A 23,215-nucleotide genomic window follows, 5' to 3' on the forward strand; every position below is an offset into this window, starting at 1 on the left:
AAAACTAGTGAGACGTGCTTATTGAGGATAACTATACAGTTTACTAATTTATGTAGCATGAAGTAAGGATAGCTATAGAGAGGTAAAGTCACATTTCTTTTCTGTACCACCATGGCACCATGGGTAAACAAGTTAGCCAGAACAAATATTGACAGACCAAATCAAAGTTTAAAAGCAGTTTTAATATATTCTTTCCATTTATTTAATCGATAGAAATACTTCTTTGTTTTTTTCATCACAAAATGTGTCCAGTAATTTTTATTAAAAAATTATTTAGTCAGTGGGAAGTTCATTCCACCACTGTGGGGCCAGGACAGAAAACAGCCGTATAGAAAAGAATTATACTGTTTTTATCTATGGTGAAATAGCCATTATAGAAGACAAACCTCAAAATAATGGGTAATTCCAAACTGTTGAACAGCAGTTTGTAAAGTAGTTTTCTATATTATTTACACATTAAAACAACACAGGACTGATTGTGTCCCGTGCGAAACAAACAGTAAATTGTGTCACAGCAGTCGTTAGTCACGTGAGTCGCTAGTAACATAAGTCGTTAGTCACTCGGTATTAACGTGGATCGTTAAGGCAGTCAAGTTAACGTCAACCACATGCTTACCTATTTAAGTGGTTTTGTTGCCCAAACCTAACTCTCTGTGAAGACAGAAGTTTTTTTGAAAAGACACTAAATCTAACAATTGGAAACTGAGAGGCATCTCTGCGTGTCCAAAACTGACGGTAGAGGGAAACCTAGAGTCAGTTAGAAGCTTCGAGCCACTGACCAAGCGTAATTATTTGATGAGTTGGGAGTGAGAATGTGTTGTAATATTATGTGCCAAATGAAATCATTCTAAGCACATAATGTGGGACCGTTCTCTGTTCAAGAGGTAAGTAGACAAGTATTACAAGTTTTATCTAAGGCATATATGACAATATATGTATATATAATATACACAATACAACTTTACCATTACTTTATAGTGATTCACAATTGGAAATGAAATGTAGTGCAAGGTGTTGCTGTGAAGTCTTACAGCTGACAAATAATGTCCAAAGATGGCTGCTATAATGATAACATAAAATATATGATAAATCAATAACAATCTCTGCCCTATGGTGACAGTGTTTCAACACTTTGATGTTTTGGCTAATTAATCAAAAATATGATTTAGCTTTTCTAGCAGTTTGATTGGTGCAGCTGTAAATGTTATCCCATTTTCTTACTGAGACACCAACCTTGCTTCAGCACTTAAGTTAAAGATCAAATGTGTTGAATAAGATGGTTTCAAAGTAGATAGCAGTGTTTCTTTTTCAGTGGCATTACAATCTCAAAAGCTTTCTACTGTGCAAAAGTGTTTGACAATACTTGAGTACTAATTTTGAAATCCCTCACGACTGACAGCACACAGCTCATGAGGTGTCGGGGTGAGGGTGAAGCCCACAGCCGGAGTCAGATCCAGTTCTTCCTCTGGGACTCCAGGTGGAGAAGTGAAACGAAAGCGCTGGAGGAGGGAGGTGAAGAAGAGGAAGAGCTCCATCCTAGCCAGACTTTCTCCCGGACACGCCCTCTGTCCTGTGAGAGAACAAGCTTCAGATAATCTGAAAACTTCGATTGGTATTGAAAAGAAGTGTTAGCTGAGCTCTCTAACCTGCAGAGAAGGGCATGAAGGCATCTCTCTTGACAAACTTCCCATCCTTGTCCAAGAAATGGGCAGGATTAAAGGTGCATGGGCTCTCCCACTCACTTTCATCCCACAGAACAGATGTCAAAAGAGGAAACACAGGGGTCCCCTTGAAAGAGGCATTTATTAATGCTTACAATGTTTTAAAGAAAAACTATGATCTCCTATCTTTATACTTTCTAAAATCAAGCATGCAGTCTCATCATGTTTCATTATTCTGCGTGAACTGGAAGACTTGTTTTCATCAGTCAAATTCTTACCTTTCTAATAAAATAGCCCTGAAAAGTCACATCTGCGCTGGTGATGTGAGGAATAGAGATGGGAAGGATATTAGCAAATCTCTGTGTCTCATGGATGACAGCATCAGTGAAGGGCAGGTTCATCCTGTCCTCTGTCTTGACCCGACGGCTCCCAACCACCCTGCTCAGCTCTGCCTGGACCTGGTCTGGAAATTAGAAAATAAAAGAAAGTGGCTAAAAAACAAAACAGCAGTAAAGTTTTTTCACCAATTCTAGAAAGACTAACATGAATACTTTTTACCAAACCCTCACAGAAACAAATCATTTGAGTGAACACACTCCACAATAAATTGCAATTGCTATATCACAGAATTTTGCACAAGCTAGAAAAAAAAAAATCCTTCTCAATGCCATTAGTGTAATTTTATGACCAGCTGGTTGAACATTGCACTTATAGTAATCGGTCAAAACTAAGGAAATTAAGTAATTTCTTATTTATATCTAAAGTACTCTTGATGCATACAGTTTCAATGGGGTTCTTTTTCCAGGTGTTATTAAGTTTAAATGAAGATGATACCATGGAAAGAACAAATTTAACCGGTCATTGACTCTTAATTGTAGTTTAAAGTTTCTGTTTGGAAGTAAAAACTAAGTCTCCTGGGTTGCAACAGTCAGGATATGTTGAAGGCAGGGTTGGTAATCTTGAGAAACTAGGGGCACCAGGGGACGCTCCTCGCCCTCAAAGCATGGTTTTCTCCTCACAGGCTTCAATTTTGCTCACACAGCAGAGATGTTCTGCATGGAGTGATGTGAAAGTACTCGCAAAAGTAATTAGCGTGCGCAGCTGTTTGAGTTGCACACGTGTGACCTCTACACACGTGCATGGATGTCATTTGTGCTTGTGGATTTTGACATTGATCTGCCTTCATACCATTGGCCAAAAATTATAATGAACGTAAACAACAAACATGGCTATCATTACTCACAGCTGTGAAGCTAGCAGATTGTGAAAGACTCCAGTGACGAGCAATGAATGCACACCAGAATACGTGCAGACAGGCAGGAATTTAAGCAAGTAGAATTAATTGATTGTTCGGGCTTATTACAGTCCAGCAACAGTCACAGATATCAGATTTTTTTTGTCAGAGCATTTGATTCATTGATTACTGTCAGGATGTAATGAACAAAATGACAACTGCACACATGGTGCAGACACTGTGGTATAGCGAAGAGTTTTAACACCGCCCCCTGTTGGGCAGATAATTTACTGAAAGGTATCTAGATTTCATTAGAACAAACATGAAAATTGTATTTACTAGTCATAGACTCCCTATGGCCCCGAAAAACTGGGCTTATTGGAAATCCAAAAGCGTTTAATTCCAACCTACGGACCTTTGACAAGAAAGAGGGGGAGAACAGATGGATAAACATGCATCAATCTTTGACTGCATCACATGATGTAAAGTTGGGGACTGCATCTGCTTGCAACCGGTCTAAGCATATTACTTACCTTGTATTTGAGGATATTTGGCCATGAGCAACAGACCCCATCTCAGCGTAGTTGCTGTCGTATCAGTACCAGCCGTAAAGAGGTTGCTAACAGTTGCCACAAGGTTCTCCATGTTGTAGAATGACTCAGTAATCCCTAAATCCTTATTAACAGGTGAATAATCAAAAGTGTTAAAACTTCATTTTAAAAAGGAGCTAAAACCATTTTCATCCTCCAGTTGTTGGCTGTGTTCATAGAATTATAATGGTGATGTTTCATGAATTTATATCAAAAATTAATAATTATAGATTTAAACCTTGTATTATGATATCACACTTGCTTTTAATACCTCTAGCTTCTGTTTGTGTGCCAGAAACGAGTCCACAAATCCTCTGCACATCTGAGAATTCAACGTTTCTTGTAAACGTCCGATCAGCTGCTTTATTTGTTTTCTGTTTTCAGCAACATTCTTCCTGAGACGCATCCTGTTGCTCACCCATTGAAATATCCAGGGGTAGAGGTTGTACAACTGTTGTATTTGAAGAGAGAACACATTCAACATGTTATTAATATATCAAGAAGGCACAATAAAAGGTCAGTATGCATGACCATGGCCCCATGAGTCTGTAATTCTCACTATAACTCACTAAAGGTACATCTTATAGTTTATTTAATGAAAGACAAAGTGGTACCTGTATTGAAGGAGTGCCTGAAAGTCGAAAGTTGTCATTGGCTCGGTCTACCATACGTTTAAACTCTGTATCACTGTAATCAAATCTGCTGCCATAGACAATTGAACAGATGATGTTGGAAACTGCATAGTTTATTGACTGGGTAGCACTGAAGGGTTTACCTAAAACAAACAAAAATGAATGAGCAAAACAAACAATGTAGAATCCTTATGAAGACAATATACAATACAGGAGAAGAGTTACCTTCATGTCTTTCGAACACGTTGATCAAATATTGAATCTCCTCAATGATTTTCTCCTCTGCTGTTTTTTTGCCCATCCCAAAGTCTCTCAGGTTGCTCAGAGCAAAACGCCTCATTTCTTTCCATGATTCTCCATTGGCAAATATGATTCCTGTACCTGAAGTGAAATCAAGTACACATGTTTTTGTCAAATGTTATTTGACGCGTTTGAAATCGGATTACAATAATTTCCGAAAAATGTCAGCAAGAAGTTCAATGATGAATGATTTATCTCAGGGGACTTCACTATGCACAAAGAGCATACAAGAATATCAAAAAAACATTAACAGTCATAAATGACGGCACATAATAAAATAAATATGAAAAACATCATAAAAGGCATTATTTGGTAAATCAGTTAAGGACTTCAGATGCCAGTTGAAAAAAAGTTCAGACCATGTGATCAAAACTTGTTAAGCAGTTCAATGCTGCGTGGGATAAAGCATGCAAGTCATCTTTTATTCTGGGCATCACATACCTGCTCCCTAAAGACAAAAGTGCACATTCAGGCCTTGGAGCGTACATTGGATCTGCTGTGATATTGTGAGCAAAATTCATGGTGCACTGGTCTATCAAGCATGTATTACTGCACACTGGTTTCCCTGTTATTTTATCACCCAGTTTAACAACCCTGTCCAGTCTGTTCTTGTTTTATGCACACAGCACTTGCCAGCGCCATGGCTGTAGCGATGGAAATATAAGTCGATTGGTCTATTACTTTTGTACAGACAGAGATATCTCTACAACTATTGGATGAATTGCCATGAAATTTGCTACATTCATCGTTCCAGGAGGATGAATTTACCAAAATGCCTGACTTCTGTGATGATGAATTGCTTTCAGAGGCTTGTCAAAGACTTCATCAACTTCTATCTATGCAAAAAGCCTGTCAGTGTCTCAACCACATCACATGCTTGATGGACTTCAGGCTAATCCTCAAGGTGCTGCTTCCTACATCATAAAGAATATCCTGACAGGCAGAACCACTGCCTGGTTCAGGAATAGCACCAAGAGGGACTACCTGGCCTGAAGACCATCAGATGTCAACTCATACAACCTCAATCACCCCAACTAGAGAATCTTCTCCCTGCTGCCGTTGCCTGAAGGCCAAAAAGAATTAGGAGTTTCTTCCTTGGGGTCAATCATAATCTGAACCAGTGACCAAGGCTGGCTAATGCAATCACATTTTGTTGTTTTTGTACACACATTACCAAGGCTAATCACAACAACTATGCCCTTTAACAGTATGAACTCATTTTGTATTGTAAACTAAACATTTGCATTGCGGAGCAATTGAAACAGCGGCATCCATGGAAGAAGCTTCTAGCTCAAAGCACAACTGTGCCACACGCAGCAGCTATTATGGCTGTAGACTGTGAGCTGTGTGATGTTAACATTGTCATTGGATCAAATGTATGCGTCAGCTAGATGAACTTATACTGTAGTTGTTATCACTAAAATCTGCTGCTTTATACTTACTATGTAAACCACTTAAGTCATTGCCTAATGGAGGGACTTGTCTCTCTCCAAACTCCACAGCATAGTTGACCAGTGCCTGCTTCACGGTCTTGTATCCTGCCAGAATTAACACTTTCTGGGGTCCAAAATACACGGTGAACACTGATCCATAGTTCTTGGAAAGCTATGAAACAAAAATGAAATCAACAGTTATTGGGAACATAAATTGAAGCTTAGCAACAAAGACAGACTTTAAATCATATATAAATAAGAACAAGTTCCTGTTTCACTGTCTGGTGAACAATAATGCCTATAACAAGCTGGAATTTACAGGTGTGTTACTTTATCAAAGGTATTCTTAAAAATCAGAAATAGGTTCGTGGAAATGTAGCACTATTGGAATTTGATCAGGGAATATCAGCTGAACATCCAATGGCCTTACAAATCCTGTTCAATTTAACCACTAAGTAGACGGCAGAGGGTCCTAAGAAAAACGTCTTTCCAAAATGTTTATTGGGTGATTGCACAACTGTGGTTCAAATATGATCTTGGGTCACTTGTACGTTTTTGGACTGGAAAACAAATAAAAAAAAATTTAAAAAAAATATCACAGGGGGGATACTGTGACACTATTCTAGAGGGGCAAAAGACTAAATACAATTTTAAATCATGTAAATACACTTGGAGGCAAAACTATTCTAAATGTAAATAATACTATTTCTGTCTGAATTATATTGTTTTTATCTGTGTTAAAATATCAAAATGACAGATTATTCCACACTTTTGAACAATACAGTATACAGCCACTTTAGCATCACTTACTTACCTCAAACAGCGTGCTGTGGACTGACTTAAGATTCAGCTGCAGCAAATTGCCAAACACAGGCAGTGGTCTGGGTCCTGGAGGCTCCTTTCTCTGATGGTCAACGTTGGGGAAAAATACATACAAGACGAGTAGGATCCCAATAGTGCCCAGTAGAATGGTTGTACTGGGGAACTGTAGAAAAAGGCTTTCCATGGCAGCCAGTAAGCCACACTTTCAACAAAGTCAGAGACAATATTTTTGTGTTTAATGTTGTGTGAGTATTAGAGTGAAACTTTGTCCTAATTTTACTTGACAGAGTGATATGCACATATATACCCTAAGATTCCTCCCTTACACTTTTATTGTCCTTAAGGTAATGTGTGACGACCCACTCTGCCCTGTCTGTCTGTTACTTTGTTTGTGTGGTATTTTCCCCTGCAGGTATTGGAGGTGGGCGTGGGAGAGGGTCATCAGTAGAGTGGAAACACCTGAGCTCATCATTAACACTGGCAACACATGGGCCCTGTTAAAACCCCTCTTTAGTCTCAGTTGGTCCCTCTCTCCTTACACCCATTTGGTTTTTGGTTGAGATTATGGTTTGTTTCTGCACTATACAACATTGCATACACACTTTCCACTCATGCACTCACCTACACTGCCGAAATGATTGACTTCACACGCCACTGTTAGTTTGAGCTTGCTTTTTATTCTGCCTTTAAGTTATTAAATAACTTGTCATGCCCGTGCTGCCCGGTTTGTGACAAATGTACAACTGTTAAGTTGAATGTATCACAGACTCCAAAGGTTTAACAGAATAAGACTTACTATGTACTATATTTACTCGGGGTGGGAATCACCAGAGGTCCCACGATACAATATTATCACGATACTGCTGTAAATCAATGCAATAGAAGCGTCTTAATTTGCTCCGCTGGTTTTAATGGATCATCATGTGTCTCCCTCTTCATGCATTTCCCAGAGCTCCCGTATAACCCCCAGTAGATGCGCAACCGTATATGACATCTCCCCCTCTTTTAAGTGTTATGTCAATAACATCATAGGGACACTTTAACTGAAAATGGCTATTCAGACAGCACATAGCATAAACCAAGATTAACTCAAATGGAGACATTTCAACATACACCGGTCTCTTTCCAATCAAGCAACAAATAAACATCAACATTATCACATCAATGTCAGTACAACTTTTTCTCTTCTCCCCCCAAAGGCCATATGATCTGCACTTGTCTACAGGTCAAGCCTGTCGACTTGCTTGCACACCTATCCAGATCTGGTCAGTCTGACCGGGTAGAGGGGTTGTGGGTGTAGCCACACTCTGACTGACAGGAACAGTCTCTAACATGGTGGCTCCGTCAGAGTGTGTGTCTGTCCCTGTGATCTCCCCGTGCACTGCTGGGATGGGCTGGGGAACCGGCACAGGTTGGAGGTGACGCCGGCATATTTCTTGGAAAGCTATGAAACAACTAAACAGACGCCATTGTGATCCTTACAACTTAAAAAAAGCCAGAATATTATGGTAATATTTAAAGCTACTACAAGGAAATTTGATCATGTGTTGACTTTGGCGGCCCCTGTGAACAAAAGTTGGGACTGGAGGATCAGCGAGCAAAGCTCTGCTCCTGGCAGATGGAGGAGATGCTGCTGCTGGGAACAGAGCTATCCTTTCGCCGGAGCTTCCGACTGCAGGGCGCTGGAGTCTGACTTGAAGGAGTTTCTGGTGAACCTGCATGATTTCACCTGATTGGCATGGAATCCTACCTGGTGGCACTGCTGACAAGCATTAAGTATAACTATATAGAAACAGCCAATCTTCCCTTTAATGATCTCTTTTCCTTATAGGTCATATAGAGGCATCAGGATTAAATAGAGACAGTTTCATAACCAATTTAAAGTTTGTCACAGTAACTTTAAAGTTGTACTGCCTTAGTAGAAAGGCAAGGCAAAGCAAGTTTATTTGTATAGCACATTTCAACAACAAGATAATTTAAAGTGCTTCACATAAAACCATTAAAAGCATCAAAACATAAGGCAAAAGATATGTGGAGCAGAAAAACTGAACGCTGCTTCTTCATGTTTAGTTCTGACTCTGGGAACAGAAAGTAGACCGGTCCCAGATGACTAAGGGGTCGGGATGGTTCATCAGGTAGCAGCAGATCAGATCCAAAGGTTTGTTAACAGAATAACACTTACTATGTACTATATTTACCCACAGCTGGCAAGCCTCCTCCTATGAGTCCGGGTGGTGGACCAAAACAGTAATAGCTATTGATATGATTTTTGTTTTCCTTTTGTCCTGTCTCCCTCCCTTTAAATAGCTCCTGCTCCCATCCTCATTGGTGACTGACAGCACACAGTTCATGAGGGGAAGGGGTGAGGGTGAAGCACATAGCTGGTGTCAGATCCAGTTCGGCTCTCTAACTCCAGGTGGAGAAGTAAAACGAAAGGCAGAAGAAGCACGACTCGTGGGTGTCTGAAAGAGGCATGGACGTGGTACAGGTGAGGCAAAGCTTGACGTCATAAAAACTAGTGAGAAGTGCTTATTGAGGATAACTATACAGTTTACTAATTTATGTAGCATGAAGTAAGGATAGCTATAGAGAGGTAAAGTCACATTTCTTTTCTGTACCACCATGGCACCATGGGTAAACAAGTTAGCCAGAAGAAATATTGACAGACCAAATGAAAGTTTAAAAGCAGTTTTAATATATTCTTTCCATTTATTTAATCGATAGAAATACTTCTTTGTTTTTTTCATCACAAAATGTGTCCAGTAATTTTTATTAAAAAATTATTATTTAAAAAAAATGATATATAGGTGTAGATTATTGTAATTTTAGATGCAAGCTAAATTAATTATCAGCTATATGACGAGGAAGGTCTACATTTATTCATAGTGTGCTAATACATGAGGTGATTTTCAACACCGTCCTGCAATATAAGAAAGTAAACAAATTACAACAAAACCAAGTACAATCACTTGTGAAAATAATCAACAGTGACCTGGAAGCAGGAATATGTAGGTGAATGAAGCATCTCATTGTAAAAAAAAAAAGTCATTAGACAATCAACATTACATTACATTACATTACAGTCATTTAGCAGACGCTTTTATCCAAAGCGACTTACAATAAGTGCATTCAACATTGGTAATCAAAAGAACTACTAGTCACCAGAGGTCATAAGTACATTTCCTTCTCCAAACAAGCATCTAAGAGCATGAAGCAGAGCATAACTCAGAGCCAAAGTACAGGGCAGAAACAAGAAAAACAGTTAGTGCTATAAGTAATACGAATACAATAAGTGCAACAAGCTAGTATGAAAACAATAAGTGCTAAGTGGAAGGCTCAGGGTAGCACTTCCTGAAGAGGTGGGTTTTCAGCCTGCGCCGAAAGATGGGCAGCGACTCCGCTGTCCTGACGTCAGTGGGAAGTTCATTCCACCACTGTGGGGCCAGGACAGAAAACAGCCGTATAGAAAAGAATTATACTGTTTTTATCTATGGTGAAATAGCCATTATAGAAGACAAACCTCAAAATAATGGGTAATTCCAAACTGTTGAACAGCAGTTTGTAAAGTAGTTTTCTATATTATTTACACATTAAAACACAGGACTGATTGTGTCCCGTGCGAAACAAACAGTAAATTGTGTCACAGCAGTCGTTAGTCACGTGAGTCGCTAGTAACATAAGTCGTTAGTCACTCGGTATTAACGTGGATCGTTAAGGCAGTCAAGTTAACGTCAACCACATGCTTACCTATTTAAGTGGTTTTGTTGCCCAAACCTAACTCTCTGTGAAGACAGAAGTTTTTTTGAAAAGACACTAAATCTAACAATTGGAAACTGAGAGGCATCTCTGCGTGTCCAAAACTGACGGTAGAGGGAAACCTAGAGTCAGTTAGAAGCTTCGAGCCACTGACCAAGCGTAATTATTTGATGAGTTGGGAGTGAGAATGTGTTGTAATATTATGTGCCAAATGAAATCATTCTAAGCACATAATGTGGGACCGTTCTCTGTTCAAGAGGTAAGTAGACAAGTATTACAAGTTTTATCTAAGGCATATATGACAATATATGTATATATAATATACACAATACAACTTTACCATTACTTTATAGTGATTCACAATTGGAAATGAAATGTAGTGCAAGGTGTTGCTGTGAAGTCTTACAGCTGACAAATAATGTCCAAAGATGGCTGCTATAATGATAACATAAAATATATGATAAATCAATAACAATCTCTGCCCTATGGTGACAGTGTTTCAACACTTTGATGTTTTGGTTAATTAATCAAAAATATGATGTAGCTTTTCTAGCAGTTTGATTGGTGCAGCTGTAAATGTTATCCCATTTTCTTACTGAGACACCAACCTTGCTTCAGCACTTAAGTTAAAGATCAAATGTGTTGAATAAGATGGTTTCAAAGTAGATAGCAGTGTTTCTTTTTCAGTGGCATTACAATCTCAAAAGCTTTCTACTGTGCAAAAGTGTTTGACAATACTTGAGTACTAATTTTGAAATCCCTCACGACTGACAGCACACAGCTCATGAGGTGTCGGGGTGAGGGTGAAGCCCACAGCCGGAGTCAGATCCAGTTCTTCCTCTGGGACTCCAGGTGGAGGAGTGAAACGAAAGTGCTGGAGGAGGAAGGTGAAGAAGAGGAAGAGCTCCATCCTAGCCAGGCTTTCTCCCGGACACGCCCTCCGTCCTGTGAGAGAACAAGCTTCAGATAATCTGAAAACTTCGATTGGTATTGAAAAGAAGTGTTAGCTGAGCTCTCTAACCTGCAGAGAAGGGAATGAAGGCATCTCTCTTGACAAACTTCCCATCCTTGTCCAAGAAATGGGCAGGATTAAAGGTGCATGGGCTCTCCCACTCACTTTCATCCCACAGAACAGATGTCAAAAGAGGAAACACAGGGGTCCCCTTGAAAGAGACATTTATTAATGCTTACAATGTTTTAAAGAAAAACTATCTACTATCTGTTAAACAGCTTTCTAAAATCAAGCATGCAGTCTCATCATGTTTCATTATTCTGCGTGAAGTGGAAGACTTGTTTTCATCAGTCAGATTCTTACCTTTCTAATAAAATAGCCCTGAAAAGTCACATCTGCGCTGGTGATGTGAGGAATAGAGGTGGGAAGGATATTAGCAAATCTCTGTGTCTCATGGATGACAGCATCAGTGAAGGGCAGGTTCATCCTGTCCTCCGTCTTGACCCGACGGCTCCCAACCACCCTGCTCAGCTCTGCCTGGACCTGGTCTGGAAATTAGAAAATAAAATACTGTGGCTAAAAAACAAAGCAGCAGTAAAGTTTTTTTCACCAATTCTAGAAAGACTAACATGAATGCTTTTTACCAAACCCTCACAGAAACAAATCATTTGAGTGAACACACTCCACAATACATTGCAATTGCTATATCACAGAATTTCACACAAGCTAGAAAAAAATCCTTCTCAATGCCATTAGTGTAATTTTATAACCAGCTGGTTGAACATTGCACTTGTAGTAATCGGTCAAAACTAAGGAAATCAAGTAATTTCTCATTTATATCTAAAGTAATACCGTTTCAATGGAGTTCTTTTTCCAGGTGTAAATTTAAATGGGGATGATACCATGAACAAAACGAATTGAAGCAGTCATTGAATCTTAAGTTAATTGTAGTTTAAAGTCACTGTTTGGAAGTAAAAAGTATTTCTCCTAAGTTACAACAGTCAGGAAATGTTAAAGGCAGGGTTGGTAATCTTGCGAAACTGGCAAGAGTACCAGTAATAGTCTTTTCCAATGAAAGTAGCTAGCAGTACTAGCTCAAAAGTTGCTGAATCTAGCAAGACAGTAGCCAAGTTGACAACACTGACAGCCCGTCCCTTCAGGCCTTCCTCCAAAGCCAAAGAGCAGTGACAGAAGACATGCACCAGGGGACGCTCCTCGCCCTCAAAGCATGGTTTTCTCCTCACAGGCTTCAATTTTGCTCACACAGCAGAGATGTTCTGCATGGAGTGATGTGAAAGTACTCGCAAAAGTAATTAGCGTGCGCAGCTGTTTGAGTTGCACACGCGTGACCTCTACACACGTGCATGGATGTCATTTGTGCTTGTGGATTTTGACATTGATCTGCCTTCATACCATTGGCCAAACATTATAATGAACGTAAACAACAAACATGGCTATCATTACTCACAGCTGTCAAGCTAGCAGCTTGTGAAAGACTCCAGTGACGAGCAATGAATGCACGAGCAGAATACGCGCAGACAGGCAGGAATTTAAGCAAGTAGAATTAATTGGTCGGTCTTATTACAGTCCAGCAACAGTCAGATACCAGATTTTTTTTATCACAGCATTTGATTCATTGATTACTGTCAGGATGTAATGAGCAAAATGACAACTGCACACATGGTGCAGAAATTGTGGTATATTTAAAAGATTTAACACCGCCCCCTGTTGGGCAGATAATTTACTACAAGGTATCAAGATTTCATTAGAACAAATATGAAAATTGTATTTACTAGTCATAGGCTCCCTATGGCCCCGAAAAAGTGGACTCATTGGAAATCCGAAAGTGTTTAAATCCAACCTACGGACCTTTGCTGCATGCACCAAACACATTCTCTCCCTCTTTCCTGTCAATCTTTGACTGCATAAAATGACAGTAAAAAAGCCTACAAAAATAATCTTTAAAAACATATTTCAACTACTATGTAAAGTACAACAGTTGGGGACTGCATCTGCTTGCAACCGGTCTAAGCATATTACTTACCTTGTATTTGAGGATATTTGGCCATGAGCAACAGACCCCATCTCAGCGTAGTTGCTGTCGTATCAGTACCAGCCGCAAAGAGGTTGCTAACAGTTGCCACAAGGTTCTCCATGTTGTAGAATGACTCAGTATTCCCTAAATCCTTATTAACAGGTGTAAAATGTAATGTGTTAAAACTTAATTTTAAAAAGGCGTTCTTGACATTTTTCATCCTCCAGCTATTGGCCGTTTTCATAGAAATGGAATGGTGGTGATGTTTTATGAATTATCAATTAAGTCATTAAAAAACGATTTAAACCTTGTATTATGATATCACACTTTTAATACCTCTAGTTTCTGTTTGTGTTCCAGAAACGAGTCCACAAATCCTCTGCACATCTGAGAATTCAACGTTTCTTGTAAACGTCCGATCAGCTGCTTTATTTGTTTTCTGTTTTCAGCAACATTCTTCCTGAGACGCATCCTGTTGCTCACCCATTGAAATATCCAGGGGTAGAGGTTGTACAGCTGTTGTATTTGAAGAGAGAACAACACATTCAACATGTTATTAATATATCAAGAAGGCACAATAAAAGGTCAGTAATCATGCCCATGGCCCCATGAGTCTGTAATTCTCACTATAACCCACTAAAGGTATCTTATAGTTTATTTAATGAAAGACAAAGTGGTACCTGTATTGAAGGAGAGCCTGAAAGTCGAAAGTTGTCATTGGCTCGGTCTACCATACGTTTAAACTCTGTATCACTGTAATCAAATCTGCTGCCATAGACAATTGAACAGATGATGTTGGAAACTGCATAGTTTATTGACTGGGTAGCACTGAAGGGTTTACCTAAAACAAACAAAAATGAATGAGCAAAACAAACAATGTAGAATCCTTATGAAGACAATATACAATACAGGAGAAGAGTTACCTTCATGTCTTTCGAAAACATTGATCAAATTCTGAATCTCCTCAATGATTTTCTCCTCTGCTGTTTTTTTGCCCATCCCAAAGTCTCTCAGGTTGCTCAGAGCAAAACGCCTCATTTCTTTCCATGATTCTCCATTGGCAAATATGATTCCTGTACCTGAAGTGAAATCAAGTACACATGTTTGTCAAATGTTATTTGGAGTGTTTGAAATCAGATTACAATAATTTCCGAAAAATGTCAGCAAGAAGTTCAATGATGAATGATTTATCTCAGGGGACTTCACTATGCACAAAGAGCATACGAGAATATCAAAAAACATTAACAGTCATAAATGACGGCACATAATAAAATAAATATGAAAAACATCATAAAAGGCATTATTTGGTAAATCAGTTAAGGACATCAGATGCCAGTTGAAAAAAAGTTCAGACCATGTGATCAAAACTTGTTAAGCAGTTCAATGCTGCGTGGGATAAAGCATGCAAGTCATCTTTTATTCTGGGCATCACATACCTGCTCCCTAAAGACAAAAGTGCACATTCAGGCCTTGGAGCGTACATTGGATCTGCTGTGATATTGTGAGCAAAATTCATGGTGCACTGGTCTATCAAGCATGTATTACTGCACACTGGCTTCCCTGTTATTTTATCACCCAGTTTAACAACCCTGTCCAGTCTGTTCTTGTTTTATGCACACAGCACTTGCCAGCGCCATGGCTGTAGCGATGGAAATATAAGTCGATTGGTCTATTACTTTTGTACAGACAGAGATATCTCTACAACTATTGGATGAATTGCCATGAAATTTGCTACATTCATCGTTCCAGGAGGATGAATTTACCAAAATGCCTGACTTCTGTGATGATGAATTGCTTTCAGAGGCTTGTCAAAGACTTCATCAACTTCTATCTATGCAAAAAGCCTGTCAGTGTCTCAACCACATCACATGCTTGATGGACTTCAGGCTAATCCTCAAGGTGCTGCTTCCTACATCATAAAGAATATCCTGACAGGCAGAACCACTGCCTGGTTCAGGAATAGCACCAAGAGGGACTACCTGGCCTGAAGACCATCAGATGTCAACTCATACAACCTCAATCACCCCAACTAGAGAATCTTCTCCCTGCTGCCGCTGCCTGAAGGCCAAAAAGAATTAGGAGTTTCTTCCTTGGGGTCAATCATAATCTGAACCAGTGACCAAGGCTGGCTAATGCAATCACATTTTGTTGTTTTTGTACACACATTACCAAGGCTAATCACAACAACTATGCCCTTTAACAGTATGAACTCATTTTGTATTGTAAACTAAACATTTGCATTGCGGAGCAATTGAAACAGCGGCATCCATGGAAGAAGCTTCTAGCTCAAAGCACAACTGTGCCACACGCAGCAGCTATTATGGCTGTAGACTGTGAGCTGTGTGATGTTAACATTGTCATTGGATCAAATGTATGCATCAGCTAGATGAACTTATACTGTAGTTGTTATCACTAAAATCTACTGCTTTATACTTACTATGTAAACCACTTAAGTCATTGCCTAATGGAGGGACTTGTCTCTCTCCAAACTCCACAGCATAGTTGACCAGTGCCTGCTTCACGGTCTTGTATCCTGCCAGAATTAACACTTTCTGGGGTCCAAAATACACGGTGAACACTGATCCATACTTCTTGGAAAGCTATGAAACAAAAATGAAATCAACAGTTATTGGGAACATAACTTGAAGCTTAGCAACAAAGACAGACTTTAAATCATATATAAATAAGAACAAGTTCCTGTTTCACTGTCTGGTGAACAATAATGCCTATAACAAGCTGGAATTTACAGGTGTGTTACTTTATCAAAGGTATTCTTAAAAATCAGAAATAGGTTCGTGGAAATGTAGCACTATTGGAATTTGATCAGGGAATATCAGCTGAACATCCAATGGCCTTACAAATCCTGTTCAATCTAACCACTAAGTAGACGGCAGAGGGTCGTAAGAAAAACGTCTTTCCAAAATGTTTATTGGGTGATTGCACAACTGTGGTTCAAATATGATCTTGGGTCATGTTTTTGGACTGGAAAACAAATAAAACAAATTAAAAAAAATCACAGGGGGGATACTGTGACACTATTCTAGAGGGGCAAAAGACTAAATACAATTTTAAATCATGTATATACACCGGGAGGCAAAACTATTCTAAATGTAAATAATACTATTTCTGTCTGAATTATATTGTTTTTATCTATGTTAAAATACCAAAATAACAAATTATTCCACACTTTTGAACAATACAGTATACAGCCAATTTAGCATCACTTACTTACCTCAAACAGCGTGCTGTGGACTGACTTAAGATTCAGCTGCAGCAAATTGCCAAACACAGGCAGTGGTCTGGGTCCTGGAGGCTCCTTTCTCTGATGGTCAACGTTGGGGAAAAATACATACAAGACGAGTAGGATCCCAATAGTGCCCAGTAGAATGGTTGTACTGGGGAACTGTAGAAAAAGGCTTTCCATGGCAGCCAGTAAGCCACAGCTCTGCTACTTCTCTTCTGTCACTCTATCTCTCACAATCATTCAGTGTAGCTGTTAGTGTCGTGTTCAGACTTTCTCAATAACGAGGGAGCCCCCCTTCCTCGCTCCTGGTCCGTCAACAAAATAAAACCGAATAGCTGGTTCAAGTTAAAATCAAAAGGTATTTAATCTCTAACAAAAGCAAATACAATTACAAACTGAATCACACTATGAAGTACAGAAAATATATCATATGAGATAGAGGTCTATTGCATTCCACCCAACAGGCTGGCGTATTCCAGTTAGTCGTAATCCAGATACAACGGCGTCTGACATGGTCAACAACAGAGCCCCCGATTTGCGGAAAAGCCTCAGGCTTCGTACTGCCTTAAAGTCCACCTATTTCCATATGCCAGCAACACGTTTCGTTCAAGGATTGGCTGTGAATTGGATCTGCTCCTTCTCGAAACATCTCCATTTTACACACTCTCACTCACTCACTGCCTGCCAGATCATTGTCATGTCAACCTGCCCGTTTGGCTCGTCCTGCTCTCCCTGCCTTGTCCTGCCAGATTTCGTCTCTCGTCTTGTTTTTGGATTCCCTGCTGTGTTCCTGTAAATTTCCTGTTGTGTTCTTGGTTCATTAACCCATTCCACTCTGCTTCTGGTCATGTCTGCTTTTGAGAACTCCACCACACCCCGTGACACAGTAAGCCACACTTTCAACAAAGTCAGAGACAATTTCTTTCTGTGTTTTATGTTGTGTGAGTATGAGTTGCGTGAAGCCCTGACCCAATTTGACCTGACACTGTGAGACGCATGTATCCTGAGGCAGTCTGTGTACAAATAAGGAATGCACTGACACAAAGTACTTACAAGAAAATTAATAACATTCATTTCCACCACAAATGGCGACAAGGATGGCATTGGACAAGTGATTTGGACTCCAGTTGAACGACAGAGAATAGCTGATTCCTCCTGGACAACGAGGTTCGAGATTGTGTCACAATAAAGGGCTGAATTTAAAGCCCGAAATAATATAGCAGCTGGGTTTGAGTCTTTTTTCCACATGGTAACGATCAACAAGAATGTAAATTGGATACATTTATATCTATTTTAATCATTAGCGATTCTTCAAGTCAGACTCTTGTTGTACTTTCATTCCAAACAACACAGCTCTAGACAGCTCCTTCACCAAAGCATCTCTAAACTCCAAACCATGGCTACAGAACTCAAAGACAATGCTGGTCAGCACATGTGACAAGCATGTGGACATGAAATTAATTTGAAAATGTATTCGGCTGATGGGATGCATTTCTCACTTAAATTGGTGTTACGGTGGTTTTTTGTTTAGCTGTCGTTAACCTATTTGGTTGCTGTGTTATTCCATGTGTTAGAAAGCTGATTGAAAAATCCATAACAGTGTTTCCCAATATGTAAGGAACTATGTGCTAAATACAAGTTAGCAAAAAGAAGCTTTAGGGTTGACAATCAGCTGACCAAATACTTTAAAAGCAGTTTTAATGGATTTTTTCCTTTATCAAGTCCTAAGAATTATTACTCCTTTTGTTTTCCATCCAAAAACATTAAAGAAAACAGTAGGTCCAGTATTTTTAATCAAGTATTTCTCTAGAACAGAAAAATAACACAAGAACCAAAATAAAAGAAATATTGGTATATAATTGTACATTATTGTAATTTTTAGATGCAGGCTACATGGGGTATCGGCTGTAGGAAGAGGCAAGCCTTGATTGATTTCTAGTGGGCTAATACATATGTGATTTCTGCAATTGTATGCAGTATAAGAAAGTAAACCCTTGACAAATTGTACAACACCAAGTACATTCTTTTGTCAAAATAATCAACAGTGACCTGGAAGCAGGAATATGTAGGCTAATGAAGCTGTGTCTAGCCTAAGTGTGTTTTTTTTGTAATTTGTATACGGTTTCAACAATCTGTAGGAATGTGGACGTATATATGCTCTTATTTAGAGTGAGACAGCTCATTAGCCCTAATATGCCACTGTTGTATATTTACACAAATAGATGTACTTTTCTGGCTGCTCAGTATGTTCTGCTGCCTGTGAGGGTGAATTAAACAATATTCATGTCATGGTCATGTACAGTTACAGTATAATGCCATGCTACAGCTCTCTTCCTCATTGGCGACTGACAGCACACAGCTCATGAGGTGTCGGGTTGAGGGTGAAGCCCACAGCTGGAGTGTCAGATCCAGTTCTTCCTCTGGTACTCCAGGTGGAGGAGTGAAACGAAAGTGCTGGAGGAGGGTGGTGAAGAAGAGGAAGAGCTCCATCTTTGCCAGACTTTCTCCCAGACACACCCTGCGACCTGCAGGAACAAAGAGATTTGCAAAGAGTTAAACTGGATCACAATGTGTGGAAATTCTCTGTAATCCCTAAAATACAAAACCCTGACAACGTTTTTGTACCTGCAGAAAAGGGCATGAAGGCATCCCTCCTGATAAATTGACCCTCCTTGTCCAGGAAGTGGGAAGGGTTAAAACACAAGCTCAAACTTGTATGGCCTGGAATACCATTGCAAAAGGTCTAGGGTTACTAATCATCTAAACTCCTTTTGCTCTGTAAAACAGACCTGTATTGAGCCCATGCAAATCCACTACTACAGAGAGTTGGGTTCACCCCCTGAACTGATAAATACACATCTTGGGTGCTGATAGTTTCAAGGTCCCTTGTCCTTCCTGAGAAGCTTAACCCAACCCACACCTTTTGTTTAACTGTTATTTCTTGTAACTCTGTATTATAATCATGGCCAGAACTCACTCTGGTTAGATACAATTCTACAGCTTTACTGCTAACTTCATACTGTTCCTCTCAACCAGACATTCGCTAACGTCACGCCGGGCAAGTGTGGCGGGAGCCTTAGGGGAAAAATAAGAGGGAACGAACAACGCCACCTGGGGAATTAAACCCCATGAACAATGGACATAAGAACTTTAACACATTGTTTTGAGAATTGATAAGGCGCACAGATTTGTTACTGTTTCACATTCCATGTGTCAGAAAGCTGGCAATTTATCACGTTGTTCTTTTGAGGTGTAACTTGTATCGCTTGACTCTGAACATTGTGTACATGCAGACGCTGCCCAAGCAGAACTCGCAACCAAACAAATGTATCTTATGTGTGACTTGCTGTTGTCTCAACCTGATGACTGTGAGAGCTGACAAATTAACCCTTTCTCATGACTGCAGGAACAGCAGCACCTACCAAGGCCTTGACATCTTAGCTCCATCCGAAAAGGGAGTACGCCTGCCTGTCTGCTCTCCCACTCTTTAAAACGTTGACTTGTTGTTAGACCTCCGAACCATCCGTGGGAAAAGAGCTCTGACCATTCAGCTGAATTATTCTAAGTGTCAGTTCAATAAAATACCTAAAGACATTTGAGAGCTTTCTTGTTGCATTTATTTCTCTCAAGAAAATTAATAACATTCATTTCCACCACAAATGGCGACAAGGATGGCATTGGACAAGTGATTTGGACTCCAGTTGAACGACAGAGAATAGCTGATTCCTCCTGGACAACGAGGTTCGAGATTGTGTCACAATAAAGGGCTGAATTTAAAGCCCGAAATAATATAGCAGCTGGGTTTGAGTCTTTTTTCCACATGGTAACGATCAACAAGAATGTAAATTGGATACATTTATATCTATTTTAATCATTAGCGATTCTTCAAGTCAGACTCTTGTTGTACTTTCATTCCAAACAACACAGCTCTAGACAGCTCCTTCACCAAAGCATCTCTAAACTCCAAACCATGGCTACAGAACTCAAAGACAATGCTGGTCAGCACATGTGACAAGCATGTGGACATGAAATTAATTTGAAAATGTATTCGGCTGATGGGATGCATTTCTCACTTAAATTGGTGTTACGGTGGTTTTTTGTTTAGCTGTCGTTAACCTATTTGGTTGCTGTGTTATTCCATGTGTTAGAAAGCTGATTGAAAAATCCATAACAGTGTTTCCCAATATGTAAGGAACTATGTGCTAAATACAAGTTAGCAAAAAGAAGCTTTAGGGTTGACAATCAGCTGACCAAATACTTTAAAAGCAGTTTTAATGGATTTTTTCCTTTATCAAGTCCTAAGAATTATTACTCCTTTTGTTTTCCATCCAAAAACATTAAAGAAAACAGTAGGTCCAGTATTTTTAATCAAGTATTTCTCTAGAACAGAAAAATAACACAAGAACCAAAATAAAAGAAATATTGGTATATAATTGTACATTATTGTAATTTTTAGATGCAGGCTACATGGGGTATCGGCTGTAGGAAGAGGCAAGCCTTGATTGATTTCTAGTGGGCTAATACATATGTGATTTCTGCAATTGTATGCAGTATAAGAAAGTAAACCCTTGACAAATTGTACAACACCAAGTACATTCTTTTGTCAAAATAATCAACAGTGACCTGGAAGCAGGAATATGTAGGCTAATGAAGCTGTGTCTAGCCTAAGTGTGTTTTTTTTGTAATTTGTATACGGTTTCAACAATCTGTAGGAATGTGGACGTATATATGCTCTTATTTAGAGTGAGACAGCTCATTAGCCCTAATATGCCACTGTTGTATATTTACACAAATAGATGTACTTTTCTGGCTGCTCAGTATGTTCTGCTGCCTGTGAGGGTGAATTAAACAATATTCATGTCATGGTCATGTACAGTTACAGTATAATGCCATGCTACAGCTCTCTTCCTCATTGGCGACTGACAGCACACAGCTCATGAGGTGTCGGGTTGAGGGTGAAGCCCACAGCTGGAGTGTCAGATCCAGTTCTTCCTCTGGTACTCCAGGTGGAGGAGTGAAACGAAAGTGCTGGAGGAGGGTGGTGAAGAAGAGGAAGAGCTCCATCTTTGCCAGACTTTCTCCCAGACACACCCTGCGACCTGCAGGAACAAAGAGATTTGCAAAGAGTTAAACTGGATCACAATGTGTGGAAATTCTCTGTAATCCCTAAAATACAAAACCCTGACAACGTTTTTGTACCTGCAGAAAAGGGCATGAAGGCATCCCTCCTGATAAATTGACCCTCCTTGTCCAGGAAGTGGGAAGGGTTAAAACACAAGCTCAAACTTGTATGGCCTGGAATACCATTGCAAAAGGTCTAGGGTTACTAATCATCTAAACTCCTTTTGCTCTGTAAAACAGACCTGTATTGAGCCCATGCAAATCCACTACTACAGAGAGTTGGGTTCACCCCCTGAACTGATAAATACACATCTTGGGTGCTGATAGTTTCAAGGTCCCTTGTCCTTCCTGAGAAGCTTAACCCAACCCACACCTTTTGTTTAACTGTTATTTCTTGTAACTCTGTATTATAATCATGGCCAGAACTCACTCTGGTTAGATACAATTCTACAGCTTTACTGCTAACTTCATACTGTCCCTCTCAACCAGACATTCGCTAACGTCACGCCGGGCAAGTGTGGCGGGAGCCTTAGGGGAAAAATAAGAGGGAACGAACAACGCCACCTGGGGAATTAAACCCCATGAACAATGGACATAAGAACTTTAACACATTGTTTTGAGAATTGATAAGGCGCACAGATTTGTTACTGTTTCACATTCCATGTGTCAGAAAGCTGGCAATTTATCACGTTGTTCTTTTGAGGTGTAACTTGTATCGCTTGACTCTGAACATTGTGTACATGCAGACGCTGCCCAAGCAGAACTCGCAACCAAACAAATGTATCTTATGTGTGACTTGCTGTTGTCTCAACCTGATGACTGTGAGAGCTGACAAATTAACCCTTTCTCATGACTGCAGGAACAGCAGCACCTACCAAGGCCTTGACATCTTAGCTCCATCCGAAAAGGGAGTACGCCTGCCTGTCTGCTCTCCCACTCTTTAAAACGTTGACTTGTTGTTAGACCTCCGAACCATCCGTGGGAAAAGAGCTCTGACCATTCAGCTGAATTATTCTAAGTGTCAGTTCAATAAAATACCTAAAGACATTTGAGAGCTTTCTTGTTGCATTTATTTCTCTCAAGAAAATTAATAACATTCATTTCCACCACAAATGGCGACAAGGATGGCATTGGACAAGTGATTTGGACTCCAGTTGAACGACAGAGAATAGCTGATTCCTCCTGGACAACGAGGTTCGAGATTGTGTCACAATAAAGGGCTGAATTTAAAGCCCGAAATAATATAGCAGCTGGGTTTGAGTCTTTTTTCCACATGGTAACGATCAACAAGAATGTAAATTGGATACATTTATATCTATTTTAATCATTAGCGATTCTTCAAGTCAGACTCTTGTTGTACTTTCATTCCAAACAACACAGCTCTAGACAGCTCCTTCACCAAAGCATCTCTAAACTCCAAACCATGGCTACAGAA

At 39.7% G+C, this 23,215-nt stretch overlaps 2 protein-coding genes and 1 long non-coding RNA gene across 3 annotated transcripts; all 3 read right to left on the reverse strand.

Moving 5' to 3' along the window:
- Positions 1-286: 286 nt before the first annotated feature.
- LOC137878668 (cytochrome P450 2K1-like) lies at positions 287-6,892 on the reverse strand. The gene is made up of 9 exons (XM_068719053.1): positions 6,665-6,892; positions 5,860-6,022; positions 4,343-4,498; positions 4,100-4,260; positions 3,757-3,936; positions 3,429-3,570; positions 1,940-2,124; positions 1,647-1,788; positions 287-1,570 (listed from the first exon to the last, which is right to left on the reverse strand). The coding sequence occupies exons 1-9, from the start codon at positions 6,854-6,856 to the stop codon at positions 1,371-1,373; spliced, it is 1,521 nt and encodes a 506-aa protein (XP_068575154.1). The 5' UTR covers positions 6,857-6,892; the 3' UTR covers positions 287-1,370.
- Positions 6,893-9,346: 2,454 nt separating this feature from the next.
- LOC137878659 (cytochrome P450 2K1-like) lies at positions 9,347-17,397 on the reverse strand. The gene is made up of 9 exons (XM_068719038.1): positions 16,648-17,397; positions 15,853-16,015; positions 14,339-14,494; positions 14,096-14,256; positions 13,752-13,931; positions 13,425-13,566; positions 11,744-11,928; positions 11,450-11,591; positions 9,347-11,373 (listed from the first exon to the last, which is right to left on the reverse strand). The coding sequence occupies exons 1-9, from the start codon at positions 16,837-16,839 to the stop codon at positions 11,174-11,176; spliced, it is 1,521 nt and encodes a 506-aa protein (XP_068575139.1). The 5' UTR covers positions 16,840-17,397; the 3' UTR covers positions 9,347-11,173.
- A 3,611-nt stretch (positions 17,398-21,008) lies between these two features.
- On the reverse strand, positions 21,009-22,081 carry LOC137878672 (uncharacterized). Its single transcript, XR_011103633.1, has 2 exons — positions 21,859-22,081; positions 21,009-21,758 (listed from the first exon to the last, which is right to left on the reverse strand). It is a non-coding gene; the product is annotated as an uncharacterized lncRNA (long non-coding RNA).
- Between the last annotated feature and the right edge of the window lie 1,134 nt (positions 22,082-23,215).

This window comes from Cebidichthys violaceus, unplaced genomic scaffold, assembly GCF_023349555.1.
Source record: "Cebidichthys violaceus isolate CVI_PGR_0920_01 unplaced genomic scaffold, fCebVio1.0.p SCAF_23, whole genome shotgun sequence".
Taxonomy (NCBI): domain Eukaryota; kingdom Metazoa; phylum Chordata; class Actinopteri; order Perciformes; family Stichaeidae; genus Cebidichthys; species Cebidichthys violaceus.

Coding starts and splice junctions, on each gene's coding strand:
- LOC137878659 (XM_068719038.1), bottom strand. CDS start 16,839: ATGGAAAGCCTTTTTCTACAGTTCCCCAGTACAACCATTCTACTGGGC. Junction 14,495..15,852: donor TGACTTAAGTGGTTTACATA/GTAAGTATAAAG, acceptor ATTTCACTTCAG/GTACAGGAATCATATTTGCC. Junction 11,929..13,424: donor CAAATATCCTCAAATACAAG/GTAAGTAATATG, acceptor TCTAATTTCCAG/ACCAGGTCCAGGCAGAGCTG.
- LOC137878668 (XM_068719053.1), bottom strand. CDS start 6,856: ATGGAAAGCCTTTTTCTACAGTTCCCCAGTACAACCATTCTACTGGGC. Junction 4,499..5,859: donor TGACTTAAGTGGTTTACATA/GTAAGTATAAAG, acceptor ATTTCACTTCAG/GTACAGGAATCATATTTGCC. Junction 4,261..4,342: donor CGTGTTCGAAAGACATGAAG/GTAACTCTTCTC, acceptor TGTTTGTTTTAG/GTAAACCCTTCAGTGCTACC.